Here is a 19622-nt window from a genome sequence, read left to right on the forward strand (position 1 = left end):
CAACGTCTTTAGCAGGCACCACTGTGGTAAACAGGCTAGCAGAACAGGCTGGGCAGCTTCAGGACACCATCAGCAGCTGCGCTCTCTGTGTCTTTGGTCAGATCTACACTATGAAGAAAAATGGATTTAAGATACACAACTCCAGCTCTGTGAACTGGGTAGCTAGAGTTGACATATTCGAAATTGATTTATTGAGTTGCCCCCACAGCAAGAGGTCAATGAGAGAAAGTCTCCCATCAGCTTTCCTTACTCCCTGCAATAGCAAGGAGTACTAGAGTTGATAGTGGAGCCCTGGTGGCTCAGTTTAGCACAGCCTCACCGAATCAAATGTACTAAATCAAACCCTGGAAGACTGGCAACTGCATTAATTTTACAGTAAGCGTAGATGTACCTACCCTTAGTGATGCTCAGGAGTGAAGTAACAGCTACACCACCACCATCAGTACACCGTGCCATTGCCCTGTACTCATACCCATGGAAATAGGGGCTGATTTTTTTTCCTTTACTTAACCAAATGATACACTTTTCACCCTACCCTCTCCTCACCTTTCGCAAGCCAGATTCACTATGGCTGCAGCTTGACAAGGGTGTTGTGCAGAAGCACACCAAAGCTGAAGTGTCTTGATTGAAGCATATCAGATTTAAAACTTTTGTGAGAATAGGGAAATTCTGCTGCCATTGAGGGGGTGTCCCAATCACACCCAGAGAATGCCTGACCCTGTTGAGAAGGAAGAAGCAGACTTGGGAGAATATTTTCAGTGAGGTCCTGCAAACCAGTTCTGTCTTGGACCACAGGCAGAGGGTTTGGTAGGTGAATGTGGAAGTCCTCTAGAGGACCAGAGCGGAGAGCAGAAAGGCCTAGAAGCTATGTTCCCTCTAATGTGAATATTGGTGCACATAACAAAATGTGCGTGCTGGAGGGGCAAGGCATTCAAAGTGTGAAAAGGTTGGGACCGAGGGCTGGGACGCAGGGGTGTGAGAGCTCCAGGGCTGGGGGTGCAGAGTCTGAGGTGAGACTGAAGAGGAATGGCTATGGGCTGAGACAGAGGGTTGAGGTAGTGAGGGTGCTAGAAGGGGTGTGCAGGCTCTGGAGTGAGGCCAGAGATGAGGAATGTGGGTCACAGGTTGCCCTGGGCCTACAGAAGGGAGAGAGGACTCTCTGCAGCTCTCTTTTCACACAGCAGCACAAGTGCTTCTTCCTACTGCAGCAGCTCAAAGGCCATATGCCCAGCATGGTTGCTTGGAAAGTTGCCCACAATAAGGGAGAAGTGCTGGGCGTGCTTGCCAAGCTGGCAGTAAGGAAATGGCTTTTAAAAATACGCATAATTTTCACACCTTTTTAAAAATTCTGTCTGGCACTTGCCCCTGCTGACTATCTCTGACAGAAGCATGGAGACCACACAGCTCTGCACTATTGTTATGTATGTTGCCAACACAGGACATAGGATCTGCAGATAATACACAGAGGTCAAGGAGAGGCAGGCTGGCTTCTCGTCTCTATGACCTGGGCCATGGAACTCACAATTATAGGATAGAGAAAGTTGCATGGTGAGAACATAACTCTTATCTCCCAACGTTCCCTGTGCAACTAATTTCTACTCTAATAAAACCCACATCCAAAACCTTATCTAAAAGTAGGAAATATAATGAGCCTCAATTACACTCAAATCTAAAATTGCATTTATCCAAATAAATTCCACATCTCCTGTTCTACTTAGATACAACTCAGTGTGTGAGGCAAAAGCACACACAGCGTATCTCCCTGATTTTTCACTGTTTATGCTGTTAACTCTATTTTTTTTATCCAGTTTGGATAATGAAAATAAACTAACTACTTTTACTTGCAAGTTCTCGTGCTACAATGTCAGGGTAATGGCTATAACAGGAATATATTTAAATCTCAGGAAGGAAAATTGTTTTCATTAGTATTGCAGTGTTATTACATGAGAAGATACAGGTTGAACCGGATCAGAACAGTGCTGAATGAGAAAATTTGCCAGACCACAGGAGGTCAATATTGTCCAGCAGCATTGCCAACACCTCCACTGCTTACTGGGCTCTTAAAAGACATTTAGCTGTAAATTATAGGTACATAACAGCACAGGACACTGAAAGCCAGGACTGATGGCTGTAAACTTTAAAGACCCAGAGAAACTTGGCCATACCCGTAAGTGGTCATCTGGCTAACTAAAATCTTGACGGATTACAGATGTTGCCAGACTAGAGAGGTTCAACCTACACTATGCTTTTCAAAAATTATTTTAAAAGACAAAATTTGGCACCTAAATTTACATGATGATTCTTTAAAGATTATAAATAACAAACCGCAAAAAACTTGTGAAGTTATAATGAAACATAATTCTTCACGCTGATGATGACTGGAACTTTTATGATTCTAAGCCCCCATTCTTCTATCATGTATGCACAAATGTAAATTTATTCACATATTTAAGCTTAACATATTTTTTGGAGCATAAGTTTTTGTGGGCAAAGACTCACTTCGTCAGATGCATCTGACAAAGTGGGCCTCTGCCCATGAAAGCTTATTCTCCAAAAAATTATAATATATAATATTGAATATATTATATTCAAATTTGGAACATTAACACATGGTTTAAATCGTGATGGAAACTTTCTGAGTCACTATAGGGGCTCGTCTGCATACTTGACTCAATCTGATCTTGACCTTCCCCCCCACCCCGCCACTCTCTGGCTTGCTCACCTTGATTATCTTTTTCTGATTTGTCCTCCTTGCTTACTTTTTTTGGTTCTCTGTGCCTTAAATATTGAGTCTGTTCTGGTCTGGATATGGTCTGAAGAAGTGGGTCTGTCCCACGAAAGCTCACCTAATAAACTATTTTGCTAGTCTTTAAAGTGCTACTTGACTGCTTTTTGTTTTGATAGCAGTTACCTTTATATAGCTATTCTTAAAGGCTGGGTCTACATGTGCCAGGGGCATGTTAATGGGCATGTTCAAAATATGCTAATAAGGCACTGCAATGAATATGCAGCACCTCATTAGCATAACGGCAGCCACAGCAATTCGAAAGTGTGGCTTTTCGAATTGCACGCCACCCGTGGAGACGGGACCTTCTGAAAGGACCCCTCCCAGTTTTCAAAAGCCCTTCTTCCTATTTGTGATAGGAAGAAGGGCTTTTGAAAACTGGGGGGGGTTCGGAAGGTCCCGTTTCCACGGGCGGTGTGCGATTCGAAAAGCTGCACTTTCGAATCGCCACGGCTGCCATTATGCTAATAAGGCACTGCATATTCATTGCAGTGCCTCATTAGCATATTTCAAACCTGCTCATTGACATGCCTCTTTCAAAAGGAAGGGGCACGTGTAGACCCAGCTAAATACAGGTTTCCCTACTCCACCATACTACTTCCCTTCCCAATCATACTTACAGGCATGCTTTCCATTTGATCAACTCAACATCTTTCACAGACTGTCAATCTTTTTTTAGAATTATATATTTCAATAATATATAATAACTTGTTGCTAATCAGTGCACTGTGTTTTCTAGCATAAGCCTTCTCCAATATCTTTGAGACAGGGACAGTACCATCTAAGTTTTCGAGAGTAGCAAGCTCAAAGATAGTGCTTGAAAAATAAAGACTCATAGCGTTTCTATAAATAATGATACACCTAGATACACAAGGGATCCAAAGAGATCGGTATTTCTTTAAATTAAATTTGACAACACCTCATGCTGCAGACATTAAGTGTTCCCTCTTGAAAGACATGATAAGATACCTCTTGTGTTATAAGTGCTGCCTCCACTAAGCATCCAATGGCGTATCAGAAGTGCCCTGATGTATCTATGAATCATTGCTCCTTTTTATTCCAAGTACACCTCAGTAAATGATAGCACCACTCTTCATAGTTCTGCACCCATGTTCCCCACAGCTCCCAAATGCCTGCTGGGAATAGACATTACATTCCCTGCCCCCCACCAACACACACCCTCAATACACCACTCATGCCAGGAATATTTTTTACATGCACCTCCTCTGAACACCCTACTATAGATGCTAGAAATACTCATTACATCCCCTGCCCGCCAATGTACTGCAACATGCCGGTTGCCAGGGCCGGAGCAGGGTTACCCAGTGCATGCTAGCAATAGTCCACATGTTCCAGCACAGGGTGGGAGCAACTGTGAAACACACACATGGGGCAGGACCCACTTGCATGGTGGATGCAGTTCAAGTCCGGCCAAGGATGAGAATTCTAATTACCACCACACCATAAACTTGGGCACCCCAACGAATGCTGGGAGCAGGCCTTACAGCCCTCCCTCCCACCAATGCTGGCCTGCTGGGAACTGGAGTAGTTATCCCACCCACGCCCTTCGCCTTCGGCTCAGGTACCGCAAGGCACGCTGGGACCTATAGTTACTACTACGACCACCACCATACACCCCCTCCCCGCAAGTGGGCGCCCCAGTGCATACTGGGAGATGCGCCCCCCCCCGACACCCACACTGTTATTCCAGCGCCTCGCGGGCACCCGCACCCGCACCCTCACCTGCATGAGCTGAAAGAGCTCGTGCTTTTCCGCATAAATGCCCATCTCCGGGGGCACACGGAGCGGCCTGGAAGTAGCGTCCATCTCACCCCTAGCAACCGCTCGTAACTAAGGGGAACACGTCATCATCCCGCGGCGCATGAAGTCCCCGCCCCGAGTCAGCCTCCCAGGGTATCGCCCTTCTCCGGGCTTAGAATGGAGCGTGCGACCTCATCAAACAGCGACAGTTCTCGTGTCTCTGCCTCGGACTCGTTCACGCAGCACCATGCGAGTGCCTCTCTAAGCCCAATAAGGCCCTTGCCTCCCACAGCTTCCCGCTAGTACCCTCTGCTCCCACAACTCCCCACTAGTGCCCCCACTCAGCCCCGAGCCCGGTGCCTGTTGCCTTTATCGATAGGCCCGCTGCTCCTCACTGCCAATACGCACTACGTCTTCCCGCGCAGCCTCTTGCCTCCCTACATCTCCCCATCAGTGCTCCTAGCCATCCCACACAGCCTCCTGCCACAACCCCCTGGTCCTCTCGCGCGAGGCCCCTACACCTTCCCATACAGCGGCTGCTCACCCACGATTCTCCACCAGTGCCTCTTCCCCCTCCCACACAGCCCCTTGCCAGTACCTACGGGCTTTCTCCCCCAGGGTGCCTGCCCCCCACAGCCTCCTGCCACTACCCTCTGCCCCCCAGTCTCCAGCCCCGCGCCAGTATCCTCTAGGCTTGCCTCACAGGAGGCCATACTCCACTACAGTCCTGCCACACGGCGCCTGCCCGCCCCATACCTCCCTATCAGTGCTCTTGCGCCCTCCTACACAACTCCCTGCCAGTGATCGCCGCTTTCCCCCAGCGGGCCTTGACCCCACAGCCCCCTGCGAGCACCCCCTGCCTCCCTACACAGCCCCATTCGCGCTCGCTCCTGCCCACATAGCCCCCCACGTTCAGTTCCCTGCCACACAGCGCCTGTCCCTGGCTAACTTCCCATCCGTGCTCCTACCCCATCAGCAATGACCCCTACAACCCTCTACCCATGCTGCCCAGTCCGGTGCTCGCTCCACACCGACTCTGCCCGCGCTCCGTGATGCCGCGTGGCAGCGGGAGGCGTGGATAGGCTACGTCACCGTTACCCATGGAAACGGTGGTAACAATTGCCCAGCTGGGAGCTCGCAGCTGGGGCTGGCGCCAGCAGGGCTACGGGAACCAGGTGGTGTCGGCGGCAGGAGGACCGTGTCATGTAGGAGTGGGGCAGAACACACAGGTGAGTGGGGCTCCGGGTCCATACAAGCACGGGGACTCTACATTGTGCCAGCGGCAGGGCTGGGAGAAGCGGGACACGTGCCCCCCGACATCTCCACGAGCCCCTCTGCCCTGGATGCATGTGACGGTGGGTGCAGCAGACTCCAAAGGCGGACAGTGCTCTGAGCCGAGGCCACAGTCCCGTTCTCCGCCAGCTCCTCCAAATCTTACTGACTGGCCAAGTTGCTGAGCCCACTCACCTCTGTCCTTTCAGCGACCCCCATAGCGCGACTCTCGGGCTGCTACTGGAACTAACAGCTGCAACAAGGCGAAACTGACCTGCCTTGACAGGATATAAAATGTATCCTCAAACTGGGATGGGGGGATCTTGACTTTAAATACCATTTGGAATAAGGCAAAGTGACATTAGTAACGCGGGGAAGGAAAGGGGGTGGGTACTAATATGCAAAGTTAACAGTGGGGAGGCTTATTGTGTAACTGAAGTCAAGTGAATAGTAACAGAAAGGTAAAGTGCTACTGGACTGCCTTTTTTTTTTTTGAGAGGTAGCCGTGTTAGTCTGTACTCCAACAAAACAAAGCACCAGAAATGTAGCACTTAAAAGACTAACAACATGAGATATTGGGTGATGAGCTTACGTGGGACAGACCCACTTGAGTTGCACAGAGTTGGGCATGTGGTAAAACAGTTTTTATTGAAGGCTCTAGATCACCACCAGAAAGCTTGACAAGATAAAGCACCTCAGGCATAAACTTAGTTGCTGGGAAGTTTTGCTTATGCTGCCTGACTTGCCAACCGCACTAATTTAAATTATTCCTTCTGGTGCTATTTGCTAAACATTTTTTTTCTTGTCCAATAGTCTTTCAACTGAAGACCTGAAAGTATTTTACACAGGGAGTCTTCAGAGGTAGCTAAGGGAGTTAGCTGCAATTTAACCCCATTGCTGCTTCTCTTATCAGAGGTCAAGCACAACAATTTTTCTCCCTCCTTCTTGAAGCAGTGTTTTAGGTAATTGAAAACTATCATGCCCCCTCTCAGTTCTCTCTTTTCCACCCAAACCTTTTAGCCTTCCCTCATAGGTCATGTTTCTAGACCTTAAATTATTTTTAGTGCTTTTCTCTAGACCTTCTCCCTTTTCTCCACACCTTTCTTGAAATGCAAGCCCAGAACTGAACACAATACTCAAATTGAGTCCTAATCAGTGCAGAGCAGAGCAGAATTCCTTGTGATGTCTTGCTCACAACACTCCTATTAATGCATCCCAGAATGTTTGCTCCCCACCCACATTGTCCTGTTGACTCATTTAGCCTGTAGTCCATTATGACCCCTAGATCCCTTTCTGCAGTACTCGTTCTTAGACAGTCACTTCCCATTTTGTATACATGAAACTGATTGTTCCTCAATTTTAGAACCTTTGCATTTGTTCTTATTGAACTTCATCCTATTTAGCTCATACCATTTCTCCAGTTAGTCCAGATCATTTTCACTTATGACCCCATCCTCCAAAGCACTTCCACCATCTCCAACCTGCTATCATCTCCAAACTCCATAAGCATACTTTATGCTATTATCTAAATTGTAAATGAAGATTTTGAACAGAACTGGTCCCAAAACTGACCCCTGCAAAACACTATGTGTTTTTCCAGCATGACTGTGAACCTTTAATAACCCTTCCCTGAGAACAGTTAACCAGCCAGTAGCCTATTCTAGGTTGCATTTCCCTAGTTTATTGATAAGATGGTTATGAGAGACTATCAGATGCTTTAGTAAGGACTAGCACTTCCCCCTTCTCCCCAAGATTTGTTATCCTATCAATGAAAGTTGGCAGGGTGGTTTGACAAGACTTGTTCTTTACAAATCTATGCTGGCTGTTACCTATCATCTTATCTTCCAGATGTTTGCAAATTAATTCCTTAATTAGTTGCTCCATTATTCCTGGCACAGAAGTTAAGGTGACTGGTCTGTAGTCTCCTGGGTTGTTTTTTATTTTCCTTTTTATAGTTGGGCTCTATATTTGCACTTTTCCAGACTTTTGGAATCTCATGACTTTTCAAAGATAATAGATAGAGGAGGTATCTGAACCACTATCAGCTCCTTGAATATGCTAGGATGCGTTTCATTAGGCCCTGGTGACTTGAAGATATCTAACTTCCCTAAGTAATGTTTAACTTGTTCTTCTCCTGTTTTAACCTCTAAACTACCCCATTTTAACTACCCCATTTAGCACATCTGGCACATAAATCTCTCACTGTGCTGGCTACAAAGTGTCAAACTGTTCTGAATCATCTGTTCTCAACTTCAGGCTGCATTGTAAGAAAGCAGCAGTCAGCATTGTCTCCTATAAATGGAACAAAATGGAAACAAATTATTTCTCTTAGCAAGTGGCTGAACTAGAAGTAGGAGTGAATGGACTTGTAGGCTCTAAAATCTGACTTTTTGTTTTTGAATATAATTGTGTATCAACAAAATCTGTATTTGTTTTACAGTAAAGAGATCTTACTATTTTGCACTACAAATGTTCATAACCACCATATGAGGTAAATTAAAAAGTATGGTTTCTGCTGTTTGTTTTTACTGTGCAAATATTTGAAATAAAAGTATGAAGGGAGCACCATACACAGTATTCCATGTTTTAATTTAAATTAATATTTGAAAATGTAGAAAAACATCCAAAACACTTAATTCAATTAGTAGTCTGTTTGACAGCGCAATTAATCATGATTAAAGATCATGAGTCAATTGCATGAGTTAACATTAACTGACTGACAGTCCTACTTGTAATGCCACCTGCAAATAAATCCATTTGATGGAGTACCTACGCTTTGAGTTTTAGAGGACTTATACTATCCAACTTCAACTGAATTCAAATTAGACTTGCTAGTAGTCACTATCTTTGGGAAAAATCAAGATATTACATTACCCATCTGTTACAGAAAGTCACATTCATTTTGTATTTAATTTAGGTTTATCAAAACAAAAAAGCAGTCATGTAGCACTTTAAAGACTAACAAAATAATTTATTAGGTGATGAGCTTTTGTGGGACCGACCCACATCTTCAGATCACAGCCATCTGAAGACATGCGTCTGTCCCACGAAAGCTCATCACCTAATAAACTGTTAGTCTTTAAAGTGCTACACAACTGCTTTTCTTGTTTTGATAGACTACAGACTAACACAGCTCTCTCTCTGTCACTTAATTTAGGTTTGTTATATTTCTGATCTAATCGCTACCTCTTACATATAATTTTAAACTAATTTTTATTATAGAAATGTAAACATTTTGTGTCACAAACTATTAAGATTGGAAAACATACATTTTCTCCATTGGAGACTTTTACATTGTGACTTTCAATATGAAATTGCTAGTTAGTTGTTAAATATGCACAAAATACAAAGATCCTGTTTTGTGATCTAGTGTGATCTTGGTAGGGAGACAGACCTAAGCTTACCTCTGAGTGAGTTTCCCATCATCACCCACCCCAGATTTTGTGCTAACAGATTTCATCTCCCTCCAATGTGAGGGCATTTGAAGGCCACCTATAGTTTTTATGTGAGGATTTATGGGGACTCAGGCACACACCTTCGTCTCCATTAAATATTTTGGATTGGGAGAGTTTGGCAGCTGGGTCAGACGGATCATTTGGGGTGATAAGACGACTTCAAAGTACAAGCTGAACCTCTGGAGTCTGACACACTTGGGGCTGACCATTGCCAAAAAAGAGAATTTGCCGAACCACGGGATTTCAATAAAGTCTACCACATTACCAACATTTCTACTGCTTACTGGGCTCTTAGGAGACATTTAGGGGTAAATTACAGCTAAATAATAGCACAGAACACTGTAAGCCAGGACTGGTGGCTGTAAACAAACTTTAAGGGACTATGGGAAACTAGGCCACATGCATAGTAAGTGGTCATCTGGCTACTAAAATCATACTGGATTACAGATGTTGCCGGATTAGAGAAGTTCAACCTGTAGTATTTGGGAGACGATAACAAGCACGCTGATGCCCCTTTGGGACATCAGAAATGTAGCTGTGGGGAATTCTAGCAACTGAGAAGTGGACCATGTTCTGTTTCTAAATCTTCACAATCTGTTGATGGACCAGGCAAATCAAAAGAAGACTTAGAGCTGACAAATCCAGCCATGGAAGTTGGAACCATTTTTTCTTTCATTCTGGGTCACCTTCTGGCACTGCAATGTACCCTCTAACTGTTAATACCACTCTCAGCCGAGTCGTGCCTGCACCTATGGGCACCAGATCCCTTATCTGACCCCAGAGCCTGAGTGCCAGATTTAACCAATGACATGATGGGGTGCCCAAAGTGCCCCTTTTCAGCAACTAGATTGCTGGGCCCAGGACCAATAATAATTTTTAAAAATAACTGGAGAAGGGCAAAAGGGTAAGAACAGTAGGAGCTTCTTTGGGATAAGGGCAAGGTAAGTGGAGCCAAAACAAGGGGGAGTATAGAAACTGGTGAGCAGTGTCCCCTCTAATTTTCTTCCATCAATGGGAGGAATACATTTTGTTGTGTGCGCCAAGGCCTGTGTGGTTGTGCACCACCAATAGAAACATATGCAGCTGGCTGTGGATGCTCTGTGAATCAGCTGGTCAACACCTGAATTTTTCCTGGGTGGCCACCCAACTGCTGAACTTACCAGGAACACAGCTGGTAACCCTAAGCAGTACTCAGTGTGTGTCCACATTCATACAAGACCAATCCTCAAAATCCACACCCCTTGCCAGAGCCCCATCTTGCTGTGAAAGAGCCAAAGGTTAACTTCAAATCCAGGTCTCCTTTGTTCCATCGCATTTCACTGCACACTGCCTCTCAAGCTGGCCATCACTGAATGTTAGAAGATGCTTTTCAAGCCTCTTGGGCAATAGTTTTTACACTGAATAAGAACAGACATTTCTCCCTTTGGTCCTCTCCCAGCATTGTGTTTGATGCATTGCGACATTATGTTTGCAACAGATCCACTAGGGTTTATGGCATCTGATTGTCAGTGGTCCCCTCTGGGTTCTGTATCTCTTTTTGTAGCATCATTACTACTTCATTGACTTTCTGTTTGGGGCTGGGGGATTGGAGAGCCTTAATATGATACATTTTCCCATCTTCTTGATTTTTTTTAATTTTTCAATGCAACCTGTTTGTTTGCAGCGGTAGGTGAAAATAAAGTTGCACATATAAAATTGTTTCACTTTAACAAACTAAAACTTTCCCCTCCTTTTTCAAAATACAGGAGGCAGGGAAAATGAACGAGGTAAAAGAATGTCTGAGAAGCATAGAGCAGACCTACAAGCTCTTCCAGCAACAGCAGTTTACATTTATAGCAGCCCTGGACCATACGCGAGAGAATGCACATGACAAGATCAGACCCGTAACAAGTATTGGACAGGTACAAAGAAATCTGCACAAAAATCTCTGCCAGCAGAAACCAAGACAACATAAAGCTGTCATGCACCTGTATCTGTTTTAATGGTGAATAACTACGCAGTGGTGGACACAATATACAAACCCATCTAGTAAGATCGGTTTAACTCAATATTATATGCTACAATAGGATATGAAAGGGAGACAAAATTATCTACATTATGATTTACCCATGTATATAAAGACCATACACCTCTCAGAATCTCATTAGACATATGAACCTAACAATCCTGTTTCCCCATCTCACTCCTAATTAGAAATATGCATTACAAGAAGAGACAAACCACCCTCCCCTGCCTCACATGGAATCTGTAAACCTTCACTTGTGAAAAGCAACTTACTTGCTCACCCCCACCCTGGATACTGGAGTTACTGTAGTGTTTATTAAAAATAATGGCAATTTCACAGACGTAGGAAGATGGGATGAATGCTGAATGTCCCTGTAGAGAAGGGGCTTCTGGGTTGGTATGCGAGTTGTCCTGAAACTTTAAATAATTGAATATTTTAAACAACATGAAGAACTCAGAGCCTGGAAGAAACACGGGGGGTGAGGGCACACAGGAATCTCAATACAATTACAAGTATCAGAGGGGTAGCCGTGTTAGTCTGGATCTGTAGCAGCAACGAAGGGTCCTGTGGCACCTTTTCTGTTAATACAATTACAATTGTGCATGTGCTGAGAGCATTATGCAACTGGGATAAATCCCTTTGCATGTGGAGATAAAATCTGTCATTAAAATCAGGGTTCATTAGGACTGAATTTTTCTGCTGTAATAATGCAAGGGCTTTGTTCACTATCCAGAAGAATATCTGGATAGATTGTATTATGTCAATTTCTAACAGTAATTAGCATTGAGATTTAGTCTTAACTTTATTAAATAATAAACTTTGCAACGTAGACGCCTTGTAAATGTTGTTCTAATGTCGATGACCAAGGTTCCAACTCATCTGTCTCCTGCCATGTGGCAGGAAGACCCTATATCTAGCCATTGGGTTCATGAAAGGATCATAGGAAACACTCCCCCCTGCACCCCCAGAACACTTATCAGTAGCAGAGCTATGCTGGCCAGCCACAAGGCTGCAGTAGCTCAGCCAGCAAGGTGCAGGGGTGGGGAGGAGGAAGAGAATAGTCATGGATTTGCATATCAGTGGTTTTCACCTGTCACAGCTTGCAGATGAACAGAGGAAGCTTTTTATCTAGGCAGGCTCTGGAAATCATATAGATTCCCCTGCATGTTGCTTCCCATAGAGAGTTGGTTCAGAATGCAGTTTCTCTGCAGTGTAACATAAATTGCACTAAAAACAGCCCTTGGTATATAAAGCACTAAATACTACACCAACTTGTTTGAATTAGTGTCAATGCAGTTTAAATATTGCCCTTCCTTGCACGTTGCACAACATAGGTGCAGGCATACATGGATCATCACTGTAACAACAGTACTGACAGACGCATCCTCCTCATGTTCTTGAACATCTGTAGTGATCTGAGCAAACTCTGCCAAAAGCTTGAAGCCCTGCATCCCGGTACCAGTGTAACCAACAATCTTCTGGAGAAATGCAAGATGCTCGTTAGCCCCAGCAACGACCTGAGCACCATCCGAGCCAAGTAGGTTTATCATCAGCTCACTTTTATACATGAAAGTAGAAAAAGCAAGTATCACTTAAGCAACATATAAGGCTGGGAAACAATCAGAAGGACAAGGTCATCTGCTGATGCAAGTGAGATTTATACTCCAGACATCTGTCCATTATTGCCATGTAACTATGTCTTCTAACTGCAATGAAGGGGCAAGGGTTCCTCAGCTACTCTCTTGGTCTATGGAGAATTTCTTCTAATGCTATTCATTCTCCATTCACAAATGGTTAGAAATTTGTGAATTTCAGTGCTAAACAACCTCGTACAATCAAGTCACATACAATGGAGATTCAGACTATCCCCACCCCATATGCTCAACAGTTTGTCAACTGGTCAAAGAGCAGAGGAGAGAGATTTATTTTTTTCTTTTTTAAACACACTGTTGAAATTAAATCTGAAGGTGATCAGACTTTGGCCAGGTGTGTGGAATGTTACCGGACAGCAATTATTTCAGCCACAGTTTAGTTCTGGTCGTTACTGATTCTTTGTCTTGAGAAAAGTATCAGAGGGATAGCAGTGTTAGTCTATATCCACAAAAACAACTCTAGTAAGATGAAGGCCTAAGCCCATACAGCACAGGCCTAGCAGTGATGAACAAAACATGGCTGAAAGAAAAGCTAACCTGTGAGCAAGAGGCAGGCCTCTGCTAACAGAATATGGCTCAGACAAGGCTGAGAGTACAAAACACTAATTGGTTCAGGTGCAGAACAGTAATTCGTACAGTTCATAACTTGAAATCACAAGGTATTTGCATGAATCTAATGAAGCGGGTCTTGCCCACAAAAGCTTATGCTTCAAAATGTGTTAGTCTATAAAATGCCACAGGACTTCTGGTTGTTTTTCAAGGTACCACCAGCTGATTAAAAAAGACCTTGGTACATACTCCTCGCACATAGGCCGTGTCTACACCATCCAAAAACTTCAAAATGGCCATGCAAATGGCCATTTCGAAGTTTACTAATGAAGCGCTGAAACACATATTCAGCACCTCATTAGCATGCGGACGGCCCCGGCGCTTCAAAATTGACGCAGCTCGCCGCCACGCACTCATCCAGAGGGGGCTCCTTTTCGAAAGGACCCCACCTACTTCAAAGTCCCCTTATTCCTATGAGCAGATGGAAATAAGGGGACTTTGAAGTAGGCGGGCTCCTTTCGAAAAGGAGCCCCATCTGGACGAGCTGCGTCAATTTTGAAGCGCTGCAGCTGCCCGCATGCTAATGAGGCACTGAATATGTATTTCAGTGCTTCATTAGTAAACTTCAGAATGGCCATTTGCATGGCCATTTCGAAGTTTTTGGCTAGTGTAGACACGGCCCAGAAGCGACGTATGCTTTGTTTGTACCTGTACATAACATGATGTCTTGGAGGGACCATATTTGTGACCTGGCAAGCAGTGGAATTGCCACTGGCTGCACCAGTCCATTGCAGCAGATACAGATGTACAGTATCAGCACAGCATACCATACTTGACAACTGCTATTTGTACTTTGACAATAAATCCTTATGTGGTCTGTGGTTTTTGGGGGACCTCTGCTGCGGTCATTGGGCCCGCATCCCCATACGAACACGAACCTGCAGAGAGAGAGTGCGTGTCTTCTGGTTATCATGGATGGAACCAATGATCGGTGAGGACACCATGACAGTAAATCCCCTGGACTAACACTAGGAAGTCCTGTGGCATCTTACAGATTAACAGATTTATTGGAGCATACATTTTTGTGGGCAAAGACCCACTTCATCACATACATCTGATGAAGCAGGTCTTTGCCCATGAAAGCTCATGCTCCAACAAAATCTGTTTGTCTATAAAGTGCCACGGGACTCTTCTTGCCTTAAGAAAGTAGTTAAAAGTGCATACGCATTCTTAGCGGTGACTCTGAACATGGTAGCATGGGGTTCCATGTGTGTTGCAGTTCCACCAATATTCTGGTAAATAACTACTTCCTCCCTCCCCTCACAGGTACCCTCATGATGTGGTGAATCACCTGAGCTGTGATGAAGCAAAGAATCACTATGGAGGTGTGGTGAGCCTCATACCCATCGTGCTGGACTGCATGAAAGCATGGGTGGCCCACAGTGAGAAGTTACCTCGGAACTTCCTGCATAATGTGAGTGATCGAAGGGCTGACTCTCAGAAGACGACCCACCAGAATGTGTCATCAAGGGCATCTGCTCCCCTAGGCCCATGCCCTGATACTCTCACTACTGCTACTCAGACCTTGGTTAGTTACAAAGGCAATCCACAAAAGCAGAACAGCAAGCATGGTAAAAACAGCATGAATAACCCAGGGAGTAACACTTGGAAATCTCTCAATGGTCCCTGGAAGCCACCTGGAAAACACTCCTTTTAAAAGGACCAACGCTTATACACATTTTGTATAGAGATGACTGGTTATTAAATATAGTCTCCACTGTTCACTTAGTTGTTCCCTCCCATCTTCACCCACTTTCTGAATTTAGGCAATCCTGCAAGTCTCCAAAAGCAGATAATGTCTTATCAGATACCTGAGATCCAGAAAAAAGTGGGAATGGGGTAAAATGTGTCTTGTTTATTCCTCCTTGACAGGTCTAGAGGGGAGGACAGCAGATGAAGTCAGGACTAATGAGATTCTGGTCTCTCACTAGTGCTGTGTCTTGGGCAAATAACTTGAAGTCCAATTCTGTGACTGCCTCTCTCATTTTTTTTCCAAGTTACAAGTTTAAGGTTGCTCTAATTTACTGCTGTAAATAACCTATCTGAAATCTAAGCTGGGCGCTTTGCAACCCACACCAACACCAGTAATGAAAACTGAACCACAAATTTACCTTCAGTTACAGTTGTTTAGCCCCCTTCACCTTTAATGGGGTGGCATAGGTGTGTGAGGGCAGAACTTAACCCAGTAATTGAAATTTAATGGATTGCCAGCATATGCACCATACTGGAATCCAGCTCACTCTCCCAGAGGTGGTGGCTCTGCAGGGCCAACAAGAGGAAAAGAAGTTATTTGTTACTTGTATTCCTATGCAAGACTCCAGTCCAGGGAGCATATCTACTGAGGGAGAGGTGACCCTTTTCAGACACAGCCCCTTTTCAGAACAGAATTACACTTAAACTTCTGTGCCTCTGCTTTCCCCTGGAGACATCTTACCTATCTCACTGAGGTGTTGTGTGGCTTAAGTTATTGACAGCTGTAAGGCATCTGAGATCAGCCGATGGAAAGTACATAGACAAGTGCAAAGTCATTGAAATCACTGACTTCCTACAGTGTCTTGGAAGCCAGCTACCTACCTTTCCAGGTCTGGATTATGGACGCCAATTCACCTGGCGGCTTTCTAATAGCTCTCACTTAGAACTGATTTGTATAATCTGTGATGCTCTATAGAAGCATTATTAACTAAGCTCTTAACATTTTGATCATTTGATATTTCCCTGTATCTGATTGCTCTTTTCCCCTCCCACAGGCCAGTTAGCTCCAGTACTTTTGCCTCCTGCCAGAAGACACTCCTGAATAAAAGTTCCCGTGCATGCATGGCTGCGTTTGCTAAAATTATGGGGGTGCTATAACTTTAAGGGACCAGATTTTTGGGGAAAAAAAACATCAACAGAGAGGAGGGTTGGGCAAACAAAGAATTACAGGAAGGAATGGAAGTTCAGAATGATTAAGTATTTACAGGCGAACTATCACTCCTTCTTTTACCTCCTCCTCTATGTATTTGTTCTGATTCTCCCCCGCCACCCGCAACTACACTTCTCCATTAGATGTACAAAAATCAATGTACAAACCCTCAGCTCTGAGGCGGGCATGAGTTTTCCACAAACCGCATAATTATTTTTAGGCAATCGCATTCAACTGAAACTACTAGAGTTAAGGCTGTCGGGCTATTTAACAGACGTAGTTGCTAGCAGGATTTCAGCTAGCAAAATGTCACCCCCTCCTGTGCAAAGGTTTGTTTAATAGCTGTGTCATGTCGGTTTCTTGAGTGAGAAAAATTTAAGAGTCAATAATCCATTTAAGTTTCAGGCCTGACTGTGCTAAGCACAGCACAGACAAGTAATAGACAAAATGCTCTCTGGTTCAGGAACTGGGTTATTAGATTATTATTTTGGAGGTTACAACTTCCAGGTCCTATTCTCAACACTGCTACTGAGTCATTGAGTGACTTAGGTTAAGTTTTCTAATCTTTGTCACTTAATTTCCCAAATCTGAAAATGGGCACGATATCCTATTGTGCAGCAGAAGGTCTGGGGAGATTATTTGCCAAAGCACCTTTTAAAACTCCTTAGATGAAAGGGGCTATAACACAAGTCATTTTTACCTTCTAAAATCAGTTTCTCCAAGTCCCGCACTACGTCAGCCTAGAGAGTGGGTGTTAGTCCTACCAGCAGCAAAGAAATACCTTTGAGACTTGTACAACACTAGAATTAAATTGCCCAACAAATACCTTGAATGTGTCCAGATCCACAGACACAACAAATATTGGGGCATGTCAAAGATGGCATATTAAGGGAGTTTGCAAAACTAGGGAAGAGGGAACAAAGAATTCACAAAAACAAAACAAAACTTGCAGGGTGGGTAGACAGGCGTGCATTTGACAAACATTACACTATTCACAACTTTGAGATGGGCAAATATTCTCCCATTTTACAGACTGAAAAAACTGAGGCACAGAGGCACAACAAGTGACTTGGCTAAAGCCAAAAAGTGTTGGGAACTCTCAATTTCTAATCCAAGTTTTAACTTTCAGTCCTGTAAACAGACCAGGTCTTACTGCACTAGTAAGAAATCTGAAAATCCAGTTTTAACACCATTCTTTATATAACATAAGCCTGAATACATGGATTTTGATCAGATCAAACTACTGTATTAACTCTGAGGTTAACACAGCATTACCTCACTTTCAGTTTTGTGTATTAATTCTCACAACCCTGCCAACCAACAAGCTAACAGCGGTTGCTTATCTTAACAAAGAATTTTTAAACAGCAGCAAATTAGCTTTGGAATTATTCGCTAACTGCCCTACTCCTCTGAACCAGCCCTATTCATTAAAATTCTTCTAGGACACTCAAAGAGAAAAACTGGAAGTACCTACGGCAGCGGTTCCCACCCCTGGGGATCTGCAAGGGTATTGCAGTGGGTCCATGAAAAAAATACACAACTAAAAATAACAGAAAATTAGTTTTAAATAAATTGCTGTTACAATCCAATATTAATTGCTGTCCAAAAATCTATGCTGTGGTTTCCTTTCATTAAATGAAGTGTACATAGTGGCTAGAATTGGCTTTGATGGGAGTCTGCAAACAGTTTGGGAGGGTGATTGGGAGTCTGCACTTGTGAAAAGGTTGGGAACCACTGGCCTAGGGAAACAATAGTTGTGCCATTATATGAAAATGGTCTTAGAAGGTTTTCCTCAAAAAGATAAATTGCAAAAAAGTTTGTCCAAATTACTTTAGTTCCTTAACGCATGCTGACCCCCCCACACTTCAAAGAAAGTGGAGTCTGAGAATAATTTAGATGGTTGATAGAGTAGAAACAAGAATCAGCTTTGCCACAGTAATCCAGTGGCAACGCTGGATAGACTACCACTTTGCCATACATTTAGCTGACACTGAGGAAAAAATTGAGATAGCTAGAATGTAATTACCCAAATGTAGCACTGTAATAAAACTTAGCTGTAGCTCTGTTTTCCACATTCACATGCACAAACACAAGAAGCCCAGCAGGAAGCCAAACTAACTTACTTTATGATACTTAAGTTCCTGAGAGATTGCTTTGATCAGCTGCTTTTCCTTCTGAAGGCAAATATAGATACAAGTAGAGTACACAAAATCCCAGCAAAATCCAGCTGTCTGTATTCTACAAACTACTTCTGTAGTTCTGATCCAATTTAGACAAGGGACTTGTCAGTCAAATACCTCTGTGAACTCTAAAAACCTCCCTTGGGTTAAATTTTCATAAAACAAACTTTAAGAGCAGAGACACTATAGCTCATAGGATACTACTCATAGGTCATCCAGAAGAGAGCTGGGATCAGGTCAGCAATTAGAAAGCCAGTTGTTGTTCAGACCTGAAAAGTCCTGCAGGGAACTACAACAGTGAGTAATGAAGTTCAGCAACTCAAAAGATTAGCTGAGTGAGGTAGAAGAGTCATGGAGGCCTCTAGTGGTCAGGTCTGGAAAGAAGCAATAAAGAACACAAGAAGGTGAAATGGAAAGTTTGCTTTCCTGGGTCCACCTACACTACCCAGATTGAGCCGGTCAGAGTTGATCTTCGATGGCGTACAAAATCAAACCTCAGAACTATCAGGGGTCAACAGTCAACCCTGTGTTCCTCAATCTCACAAGGAGAAAGGGAGTTTGATGGGAGAGTTTCTCCCATCAACCTCCCCCAGGGTGAGGACAGCCAGGTAAGTTGACTGTAGATCAACTGATTTCAGCTACACAAATGCTGTAGCTGGAATTATGTATCTATGGTCAACTTTAAGGCCTAGTGTAGACCTGACCTCAGTGTAGTATGTGGCAGTAGTCTGGCTCCAACCATAGCAACTGACAAGTTCCTGTAGATCAACATGTCATGCTCATTCTGCGACAGCATGATAGTACCTTTTCTGACCAGCACAAACTTTTCTAATTCCTTAAAGTACCACAGCAGATGGAGAATGTATAGGCTGTTACAGGCAAAAGGAGAACACAAAATAGACTGGGGCTTGAAATCTTACATATGTGCTGAATACGTCAAAGTGTCCTTAATTCCTCTACATCCTACATAGGTTAAGGCTCTAGATGGCCCTGCATAATAA

The 19622-nt window shown here is 43.9% G+C and overlaps 2 protein-coding genes across 6 annotated transcripts in view; one reads left to right on the forward strand and one right to left on the reverse strand.

The window, feature by feature from the left end:
- Positions 1 to 4824, reverse strand: part of AK8 (adenylate kinase 8) — a 125906-nt gene extending 121082 nt beyond the window's left edge. Inside the window, exon 1 of one of the 3 annotated variants that reach the window (XR_012648338.1) lies at positions 4529 to 4824. Coding sequence is in view for 2 of the 3 variants with exons in the window: in XM_075015352.1 (XP_074871453.1) it covers positions 4529 to 4612 (84 nt within the window). In the remaining variant the exon portion in view is untranslated. The remainder of the gene's footprint in view (positions 1 to 4528) is intronic. The other 2 variants (XM_075015352.1, XM_075015351.1) reach the window with 2 other exon arrangements.
- An 878-nt stretch (positions 4825 to 5702) lies between these two features.
- SPACA9 (sperm acrosome associated 9) lies at positions 5703 to 16351 on the forward strand. 3 transcript variants are annotated; one of them, XM_075015466.1, is made up of 5 exons: positions 5703 to 5775; positions 11019 to 11174; positions 12613 to 12815; positions 14806 to 14953; positions 16287 to 16351. In XM_075015466.1, the coding sequence occupies exons 2-5, from the start codon at positions 11031 to 11033 to the stop codon at positions 16293 to 16295; spliced, it is 504 nt and encodes a 167-aa protein (XP_074871567.1). In that variant the 5' UTR covers positions 5703 to 5775; positions 11019 to 11030; the 3' UTR covers positions 16296 to 16351. The 3 variants fall into 3 exon arrangements, with proteins under 3 accessions (XP_074871567.1, XP_074871565.1, XP_074871566.1); XM_075015464.1 differs by lacking the exon at positions 16287 to 16351 and having other exon boundaries at positions 14806 to 15772; XM_075015465.1 differs by lacking the exons at positions 5703 to 5775; positions 16287 to 16351 and having other exon boundaries at positions 11103 to 11301; positions 12690 to 12815; positions 14806 to 15772.
- The last annotated feature ends 3271 nt before the right edge of the window (positions 16352 to 19622 follow it).

The sequence above is a fragment of the Carettochelys insculpta genome, chromosome 21 (assembly GCF_033958435.1).
Source record: "Carettochelys insculpta isolate YL-2023 chromosome 21, ASM3395843v1, whole genome shotgun sequence".
In the NCBI taxonomy this organism is placed as follows: domain Eukaryota; kingdom Metazoa; phylum Chordata; order Testudines; family Carettochelyidae; genus Carettochelys; species Carettochelys insculpta.